Source organism: Seriola lalandi, unplaced genomic scaffold, assembly GCF_002814215.2.
Source record: "Seriola lalandi dorsalis isolate HSWRI2012SDOR001 ecotype SW California unplaced genomic scaffold, Sedor1 jcf7180002054954, whole genome shotgun sequence".
NCBI lineage: Eukaryota > Metazoa > Chordata > Actinopteri > Carangiformes > Carangidae > Seriola > Seriola lalandi.
The window spans coordinates 1425328-1435841 of NW_019525505.1; the positions used below are offsets into that span (position 1 = coordinate 1425328).

The 10514-nt window shown below is 37.7% G+C and overlaps 1 protein-coding gene across 1 annotated transcript; it reads right to left on the reverse strand.

Moving 5' to 3' along the window:
• Positions 1 to 474: 474 nt before the first annotated feature.
• On the reverse strand, positions 475 to 5455 carry LOC147817470 (uncharacterized). Its single transcript, XM_087170630.1, has 4 exons — positions 5231 to 5455; positions 4761 to 4919; positions 2544 to 2629; positions 475 to 1668 (listed from the first exon to the last, which is right to left on the reverse strand). Exons 1-4 carry the CDS (start codon positions 5320 to 5322, stop codon positions 1550 to 1552), a joined length of 456 nt encoding a protein of 151 aa, XP_087026756.1. The 5' UTR covers positions 5323 to 5455; the 3' UTR covers positions 475 to 1549.
• Positions 5456 to 10514: the final 5059 nt, after the last annotated feature.

The window sequence follows — 10514 nt, forward strand, 5'->3', positions numbered from 1 at the left end:
GGGGCGGCTCTAGGGCTATAGGGAGTGTGTGTGTGTGTGTGTGTGTGTGTGTGTGTGTGTTGAGGGGGGGGGGTGCAATGGTCAGACATGCTCCAAGGTTGTTACCACAGCAACTGCAGGATGGGTCAGAGGGTTACCATGACGCCTAGGTCGCAGGGTCAGGGGGAGGGTCCTGGAGGGCTCTCGTTCTCTGCCTGTATATATATATATATATATATATATATGTGTGTGTGTGTGTGTGTGTGTGTGTGTGTGTGTGTGTTAGTAGGAAGGGAGGGGTTGGGTGTGGAGGCGAGAGAGGTGTCCAGTCCAGCTATATTGGGTGTGTTAATAATGAATGGTGTTGTATGTGGTCGCTGTCTCTTTCTCTCTCCCTCCATCTGTGTCTCTCTCATCCTCTGCGTGTGTGTGTGTGTGTGTCTGTGTTTGTGTCGCAGTAATATATGAAGCAGTAGAATATCAGCTCAGTTCAAGTTCAGTTTATTCATCTTTTTATTTAAAAATAAGCTTTCAAAAAAAACACAGCAGTGACTGGTGTTTGAATGTAGATTCAAATACATCAGTTGGAAAACAGATAAAATGTTGAATATAGTGTAGTGCTGTTAACTGCTGTTATTTCATTTGACAGTAATGTTTCCTGTATTTACCACACACACATTCACATGGTGTCGATATTTTGTTTTAACAGTTTATAATGAAATAAAACACCTAATGTCTTATATACTGTGTTTCTTCATTGGCCAGTTGAAATTTCACAATTTCAAAATGGCCACCATTTCTGGCACAGGAAACATATACTTCACCACAGAATTTTACCGACGGGACAGATTTAAACGATTTTGCAATGTAATCCTATGTTTTAGAAAATTCAAAACTCTTACATTTCCCCAGAGCTTTATTTGTGCAATTTTTGTAATGTGAAAAATTCTGCATAAAACACTATGCATTTGAAAACCATTCATTATGAATGATGAACCAAAAGTTCTGTAAGACTTTACTTGCTCACTGGGCTAACTCATTAGCGCTACGCTAGTTAGCAAGCTTTTTTTGTGAGTAATGTCATTTGCTGAATAATACTTTCATTTCAGTTTTTACAGTGTACTAAATTTCGCCTCCTACATTGTTAAAATGTTTGATTTGAGAAAATATTGGAGGAACTAATTGCAAAAACTAACATTTCCTTGCTGGAATTGGCGGCCATCTTGAATTTTCATTTGGCTAACGTGTTTTATGAAAACAAGGATTTGTGCAATTTTTAGCATTTGTACCAACATTTGAAAGATTCCCCTGAAATATGTAGTTGCGATTAAATGAATCATGGGACTTTTTTTAAAGTAACTACATGTAGGACCAATGCGGATGGAAATGTAGAGTAAAACCATCATCAAATGTGTATCAGTTAAAAATTCATGTTTTGGTGCAGATTCAACCGGTTTGGAGCTCAAGCTTCTGTCTCATGTGAGACCACCTGGTGAGAACACACAAAACCTCCCCGTCCTGTTTCCATGGCAGAACGATCCTCTTGTGTTTACAGTGACGTTGTGTTTCATTAAACGTGTTGGACGAGAGCAGAGTTTGTCTTCACTTCTTCTTTCCTCTGCGGCGCTGAACCGATCTGCCTCTTCTTCATCATCATCTTCACAAATACTGCGACAAGAATGACAGCAGCTACAGGACACAAGAAGAAGAAATCCAGGTGAGATTCTCTGGTCCCGTGTCGCCAGACCAGCACAGTTCAAATCCAATGCAATCAAACAGAAATGCTCTGCAATAAATATGACCTTTTTGAACTTATTTATACACTGCAATTTATTTGTCAGCGGTTTTCACAGTTGTTGAGATGATAGACAGGTTGTCCACACGTCCCATTTATGTTCTGATGTGACACGGAGAACGAAAACTCCTCACAATATAACAAAAGCCAAGAAGACAATCCTTAAAACATAACTGAAGCCAGACAAAACCCCTCTCACACTTTAACAAAAAAAAATACACTTTAAAAGCTTCTCAAAGGTAGAATTCATTGCAGAACTGTTGGACTGGATCAGATTATACAGGTGTTCATGATATTGTGTCCACCCCGTGTATTTTCCAGTTTTCAGCCTGACTGTGCTCAGTTCTGTTTAATGTAACACAGGAAGCTTCAGTGTTTAGAGAAGTGAAAAATGTTGCCAGGCTGTGGTTCAGAATATAAATTCACATCCAGCTTGACTTATCTGGTCAAAAGCACCTTAGTACCAAGATTTCCTTTTTTTAGATTTTTAAGCCAGTGGGCCAAATAGGATCTTAAAGTCACAAGGCGTCCGTGCAAAGCCAATCTCTCAGCACTGCAGACCCCCGGCCCCTTCCCCTCCAATATCCTGCATTACCACTGCAGGGTTATCAAACAGTCCCTGTGCAGCTTGGACGACTACATCTGCGTGACTGATTTCAGATACATTTCAGCGCTACTGTTTCTGTTTGCTCTGTGTTTGTTTAAGGAAAACTTTGTGGCAGGAGAGGAAAACAAATCCAGGTGTAAACAGCATAAATTAGAGCCTCACCAAAGAGTATTAGTAGAACAGCTTCCGTCTTACAGATCCAAGAAGAGTGAAACAGCTGCGGTTCAATCAAGTGCTGTATTAGGATGCTTTTGAGAAAAGAAGGAGGAAACAGATTTATATACAAAATGATATAACACAGAGTAAATCCACCCTTTCATGCATGAATTATGAAAGCCTGCGTCAAGATGTCTTTATTCTGTGGTTTTGTGCCTCATTAGACATGAATATTTTGAATTTGAATTAAGTTGTTGACATGTCTATGCATTTAAATTTCAATGTTTATTCATATACAATAACGGTGTGATAAATAGAACACTATTTTGTGAAAATACAGTGTTCTATAAATGTCAATTTATCAGTGAAAAACAAATACTTTTTTTTTTCTCCATATTTGAACATATACTGCTCTTGGCTACGGAAAAACAGCCTTAACTCCAGCATGTCAGATTGTGACGATATATTTTCTCTGTATGATTTAGTTCTGACTATTGTTTTGTAACATTACTAAAATTGATTTGCCTAAAAATGAATAAATAAAAATAATATCTAAAGCTGCAATTATTAATCCATAAATCAATTAGCTGATCAAAACATTATTCAGGTTATGGAGGATCAGGGATGTCAGAGGAAAAGTAATAAAGCATTTCCATAATTTCATATTTTAATAGGCATTAAAAATAGGAATTGTAAAAAGGAATTTATAAATTAACAATTAATCATCAATAAATACTTCAGGTTTGAAATGGATTTACAAAAACAGAATAAAACACTCATTAAAAAAACATTTATCAATACATGTATTAATTCATGAATTAATAATAGAATTTGAAAAACTTTCTGAAAGGGCATTTTAAAAATGGTAATACATTCCTGGATTCCCTCTTCAATTTGCATTTCTGCTTTCCAGCTGCTTTTCCTTTTCCTGTTAGTTTAGTCCTTTAGCTTCTCCTTTTAGCCTCTCTGTGACACTCTTTCTTTAAGAGAAGTGTTTATAAATGGTTTATTTCAATGACAGTTGCTTGATTACTCTTCCTCTGACATTCCTAGTCCTCCATATTCACTATCTATCTAATAACTATCTAATCTACTATCTAATAATCTGTGAGGATTTAATACTTTGTTTTTATGTATCTGATAGTATTTGGCTGGTTGAGTGAAAAAAAAACAATTTTAACACATTACATTTGATTGAGTGAATTTCTGGACATACAAAATGATGATTGTAACACAATAGACTTAATTAGCACAAAATATTGTCTTTGTTGCAAACACCCTGCAAATTACATAATTCTAACAGATATTCATTTATTTAGTGAGAAAATGTTACTGTAGACAAAATTCTGTAAAGTTTTAGTGATTTTTTACGGTAAATCGTAACCGGTAAAACATGATGTCCACTTTAGTAGACACATGATTAATAGTAATTTTCGGCTTGTACAAAATCAGTATTTGACAAATCTATTAATAATATTGTTCCTTAGCTCTTACTTGTTATCACAAATACACTTTTTTTTTTTTACCCTTCTTTTATAGAGGGACTGGACAGATATTGCTGAGGTGCTTAGCATACCTGATGTTTTGTCGGCCATCTTGGATGTTAGGGTTTTTAACTGCACTTACATTTGGTTGCAACTAGGTGGCAGTCTATGGGGTGTTCAAGGACTGTCCACTGAAGTGTCTGATATGCAACTTCTCCATGCAAACTAGGCATATACAAGAAAATGGCTTCTGAATAGCTGTCCATTGTAGTAACCACTATGTGTAAAAGGGTTGACTCAGTTTATTATATAAAGTTTCTCTGTGTTTATGAGGTAGGACTGAAAGGATTTATGCTGTTAAAACATAAAATATAGTAGATCATAATAAGCAAAGAAAAGTCGTATAATCTAGAAATAAATCATTTCAAGGAAACATGGAGAAAATAATCAATTTAAATACATTAGCTTACACTCTCACATCATAACAGGTATTTTCTCTTTTCGTGCATTTTATAGATCAAACAATTGATTAACTAATCAAAAACACGAATTGATCATTAAAAAGATGGTTCTACTAAGTGGTATCAGGGTGAATCTTCTGAAACTGAATGAATGAATTAACCAACTCTATGTAGTAAATTAAAATATCTACTGTAAAATTTATTTCACTGCAGTTTATTCACACCTAAATAACTGTTCATGAAGCTGGTGTAACTGAGCAATGATTAAATGAGTTTACTTCATTACACTCCAACCGACGGTCATGAGGAAGAGGAGCTTCAGGGAACGGTTGAACGGGTCGTTCATGGCGCTCTGGGTTGGAGTTGGACTGTAGTGCCACCATGTGTCCACACGGTGGCGCGCTGAGTCCTCCGCCGGCAGCGGTGTGAGCAAGGCCCTGCACGGGGAAGTGAAGCAGTCAGCTGTATTTAAATCAAAGCTTTTACAGCTGAGAGTTTTGAATTCAGTCAAATTAAACGTTTCAGTTTTAATATAGTCTTTATTATTTGGGTCCTGTTTCATTCTCAGGGACTGCACAAGAAAAAAAGTGACACATTATCATTTAGTTCTAACGGGAATCTAATGTTTTATAGAAACAGGTGATAAATTCAGCTAATATACAGGTGGGTTCACCAGCAGCTGTGCGAGCCCAAAGGAATATAAGAGGAATATCGCAGCGATGTTTGGCTCAGTGTCACGTTCACGTACCCGGGGTTATAATGCCGTTCGACCTTTAGAGCTCCTTTCTCGTTCTTAGAGATTATCATCTCCCCTTTACAATCCTGCAAATTACAATCCATTGTACAGTCCACTGTCTGACGTTTTTATCCAGCTTCTCTCTTTATTTTCAGTCGGAGGGAAAACAGCACAAAGCTTTATGTTAGCTCAGTTTTCCGGGTTACAGTTTCCTCACTGACAACATGCTTCCGAGAAGTTTCTGCCCACTTAGGGCACAGTGGGAGGAGATAAGGAGACGAAAGGAAACAGAAAGAAAAGGAATTCACCTTTCCTGTTTCCACGAGTTCTCAATTTGAAGCTGCTTTCTAAACAATGAGTTTATGTCAAGCACAGAATCACCTGATGGTAAAGCAAGTTTATTTCTACAGCACCATTCAGACAAAAGGCAATTCAAAGTGCTTTACAGAAGCATGGAAATACATTTTAAAAAATTAAAAAAAACTTTTAAAGATAAATAAATGAAAATATATGAATACTAAGATCAGGTAGCAAACTTAGGACAGCATTTTAAAAGGAGTGCTGGTGATAAAAGACATTTAAATGCACCAGATTAAAAGTTTTGTATGTGATTTATTGGTAAAAATTTTAAGCCCTGATTTAACTGAGCTGATCTCAGGTGTTCAGGAAGTATGTTCCACAGGTGAGGAGCACAGAAACTAAAAGCTGCTTCAGCACAGAGTGAACCTGCCCTAGATCACCTGAGGGGCGGCTACAGTGTGAGGTTTAATCACAATATCCATAGGAATATTAATAGGCCTGTATATGATATGGCAAATGTGTGGAAAATTACAGATAATAAAATAAATATATAATAAAATAGCCATGATTTAGAGACACACTGGTAGAAGAATGTGAGCAGCCACTAATGATAAACTAAATAAACTAAACTAAAATCTGAATGTCTGTAATTACTTTATTTTTTTAAGTATTTTTCACATTTCCCAACTTGAAGCTGTAAATCATTCAGATAGGTTCAAAGTCCTTTCAGCAGTAAAGTTCTGATTAGGAAATCCTTTATTTATTCAATCATTATTGGCTTAAAAGCAGACAAATATTGATAATAACCACAGTCAGTGTCTTTAGTGTTAGCTACACACATGTGCATCTAAACTCTGCAAATGTGTGAAAAATACACTTAACACCTCAATTTGTCAGATTTTTAAATACAGTGCTTAATTCATTAAACTGGAAACCTGTAAAACAACATCAACAATAACAGCAACTTTTGATTAGAGGAATTACCATAGACGTGCAGACCAAGTAAGTTATTAGTGGATGATAACAGAAGGAAAATGAATGATGCTGCGTTCAGGATCCTGGTTTAGTGTATGATGACTCAATGTCATGACCTTTCAGTCTAACCAGCCTTGTAGGTCATTTGTCCCTGATAAGACCCACAGGAATGTATTGGACCTTCATCGTCATGGTAATACTAATAAACACATGGCTAAAGTTGTCAACGATCGAAGTTCAGTTCATTATTTGGTTAAGTTTTGGAATTAAAAATCGTGGTTGCGGTGAAAATAAGTAGCCTACTTCCTCACTGTAAGAAGACCTCTGTTGTCGTGGTTACAAAAATAAACTCATCATGGATGACAGAAGCAACATTGATTGTTGATTTCACATGGGAAACAAACTCCTGTATGAAAATCCTGTGACTTTGTCGCTCTTAACGCTTCAGTCACGGGACTTCCTCCTCCGCTCCCGTCGTAATCACTCCGGCCACTAGAGGGTCGTAAAACGGAACTATGGGTCGTAATAAGCTGCTTGCACATTTCCTGACATCTCTCTGCTGCTGGCTGCTGTCTGATGACCAACAAATAAATAAAACATATAAATCAACAGATAATAATGGCAGCTTTTATTCATAGAAAAAAAGTGACCGTTCAACAATGTGCTAAAGTAACTAAATAGCTACTGTAAATGAAAAAACTACACTGAAGCTGGTGGTGTTGTCTAACTGAACATCTGAGGTGGAGTGCACATTTAATCACAGGATTCAGAAGCTGTTCCACTCATTTTTCTTTTCACAATTCAAGATGCTGAGGTCGATGGTTAAAGGATGAATGGGTGGATGGATGGTTTTTCTGTACATGAGATATTAAAACCAAGACAAAATAAGTACAATTACATATCAACTTAAAATGTCAGCACTTACAATAATAAACTTAAATTAATCAAGTTGATGTTACTTCCACTTCCACTATCTCTTTCTTCACTTTCAGGGTATTAAACAGAAAACTAATGAAACATAATACAAATAAACATTCAGAAGTCATGCAACAATAAAATAGTAATCAAATAACTGCTAACCAAATAAAATAACATAACATCGACTCTCGGTGGTTCTTGTATTAGAAAATTCAAAACAAACTGACTCACTGCAAAAGTCTGTTCATAATGTAACACGCTTTGACACAGGGCCTTTATCAAGGTGTTTTAATGTGTCAATCTATAGTCAATAGTGTCTTTACCAACGAGGCAATTTAAAGTACATTACATAAGACATGATCAGGCATTAATAGGTATCCAGTAAGAGAATGCAAGGCAACATAAAGAGGAGTAAAAAACATTAAAATTACATGGAAGATAAATAAAAAATAAGATTTGATAGAATAAAGTAGAATAACAGGGGGGTAAAAATAACAGTGTATTCACAGCAGTGCAAGATTTGAATGAAAAGTCCCAAATTTACTTTGATAAAAGTTCTGTAGCACACAGATAAAAACTGGACAGATGTAGTTTCATGATAAATTAGTTGGAGTGTAACTGCATATGTGAAAAATGAAGTAAAATCATGTGGAAAATGAAGCAACTGTAATTATGTTTTTTTGATGTTTCACTTGTGCTCACTTTACTACTTATACTGCAGAGCTCTGTTTTCTCCTCTAATGATGGTTTACAGCGTCGCTCTTTTTCTTTTTCTGTGACCTCAATATAACTTTTATTAGATGGGAGAAAAATCACTTTCCCAGATGCTGAAGCGCTGTGCCATGAGCTGAGCCTCATCACCTGCTGCTGCTGCTGCTGCTGCTGCTGCTGCTGCTGCTGCTGCTGCTGTCCACACACACGCACACACACACACACACAGGCATGCCCCCCTTTTCTGGCTGCAGTCTCAACTCCGTCGCCATGGAAACAGCAAAGATGCCGAGTGCAGAAGAGGTAAGGGGTGTGTGTGAGAGAGAGAGAGGCTGTGAAGGTATAGAAAAATCTTCTGAAGGACATGTAAAGACTAAAGGTGAGCCTGTTTTATTGACGCCGTTTCCCTCACATTCTGCTCACACACACACTTTGACGCTGTATACTTCATTACACTGAGTGATTTCTGAATGGTTTTGCACACAAATAGAAATCTTTCACTTTTCTCTGCCTCGTCTACATTTGCTCGAAAAATCTTTGGCCTCTTCGGCCTCAGTTCTTCGTCCTTGTCGTCCTCATCCTCTGCTTTTTTGTGTTTCCTCTGCCTCACCTGCTCACTCTGACACCGACCTCAAACCTTTCAGAGCACACATTCACTAAAAAGCACCTTACATCACAATGAGGGCCTATTTTTTACATTTTTTTTCACCATTGGTGACCCCCTAGAGGGAATCAAGCACCCTAAACACCTGGCTGTGTTTCTCTATTGAATAACATGGGACCCCTGTCTCTCTGTCCCTCTCTCTCTCTCTCTCTTTTGCTCTCTCACCTGCTCTCTGCCTATGTCTCCCGGCCTCTCTCTCTCTCTCTCTGTCTCTCCCCTTTCTCCCTGCCTCTAAAAAGCCAGATGGGCCAGAGCTCCTTTTATTCTCGAGGCCCGGTGCACGTGCCGAGGACACAGGGCCTCACAGCGTTTAATTCACAAGCTTTGGACGCCTCCTTCTTTTAACCCCCCGTGACCAACACCATCACCTCCCTCCCTCCCCGCTCACTCTCTTTCTGCTTTCTGTCCTTCCTGGCCCCCTCTATTCTACTCTATTATCTCCTCCTCAGTTACACTCTTCTCTCTTCTGTCCTGCTCCTCTCTGCTCTGCTTTGTTCTATTTTTGTCAAGTTTCATGCAGCTTCTTCTATTTTTTTACCTGATCTCTCTGTTCTCTTCTGTTTTTCTGCAGGTCATTTTTTCTATTCTGCTCTGTTCTTTCTGATTCTTTCTGTGTTCTCATGTTCTCTGCTAAATTGTCTTGTACTTTTTTTTTTACATATAAAACTGTTTTGTTCACTCCTGTTCTACACAGAAATTGCATCGTATCTATAGTTTTTATTTGATAAACTGAATTTTTATTAAACAAATTGGTCCATTTTATTCAGTAACCTGAGCAACCTGCATCTGCTGATGGAGATTTTGTAATTCTATTAAAAGCTACAGAACCTTTTTTTGTTTTTATCAACTTTTATTTCCTGCTTTACTTTATTTGTTTATTTATCAGAGACAATGCACATTAATTAACAGCAAATCTCAATCTTTCACGTGACACAACACATTTGAAGTCCATACATATAAAAGTAGAAATCTTGGCTGCATGACGTTTAAGAAATTGGTGATTTTGGTGGCAAGAATATAAAAGAAGAAAGGACTTTTCTTTGCCACGTTTAGAGCAAAACCTGCAGAAAGCTCATGTTCAACCACTTTATTCAAACCAGGTTCCTACGTAAAAACTTTACATGCATAATGAACTACATAAAGTTATACATTAGGAGACAGTGGTACAAAATAGTTTGAAAACATGCTCATTTTCCAACCAGAGACAGACAGAGGAGAAATGTGCTGGGTGTTTTTCAGGAGGAGAACCTGCAGGAGGAGGGAGGGAGGCAGGAGTGGGAGCTGACTGCCTGGTTGAACTGCTGCCTGCAGGCTTGTTTGACCTCCTCCTCCTCCTCCTCCTCCTCCTCCTCCTCTTACAAAGCTACTGAACCTGACGGAGATGCTACAGCTTGACATTTCACACACTGCCCAGAGTCAAAGTGACTGATGTGCCCAGCAGGCCTTTTAATTGGCTGAGCTGGTGTGTAACAGGATTTAATTAGGTCAATTGGTTAAATGGCGGAGAGCATTACAGACGGAGCCTTTACAGGTTTCAGGGCTGATTTTGTATTATTTATTTATTTTTCTCTAGATCTACAATATGTTTAAATAGGTTTCACTTTATTTCGCTACTGAGGCTCTTTCGACACTTTTTCCTAAATTTCTAAGATGCTGCATTCATCAGATTTCAGCTCGGAATCTCTTTCTCTTCTCATATTTTTACCAACTTTTCTCCTGTTATTTGAG

Bases quoted from the DNA above. Each gene is read 5' to 3' on its own strand.
- LOC147817470 (XM_087170630.1), bottom strand. From the start codon at position 5,322: ATGGATTGTAATTTGCAGGATTGTAAAGGGGAGATGATAATCTCTAAG. The intron at 4,920-5,230 runs GTACGTGAACGT...TTCCCCGTGCAG, and splicing joins GAACGGCATTATAACCCCGG to GGCCTTGCTCACACCGCTGC. The intron at 2,630-4,760 runs GTAAACTCATTT...TTTTCTCAAAAG, and splicing joins GTCGGTTGGAGTGTAATGAA to CATCCTAATACAGCACTTGA.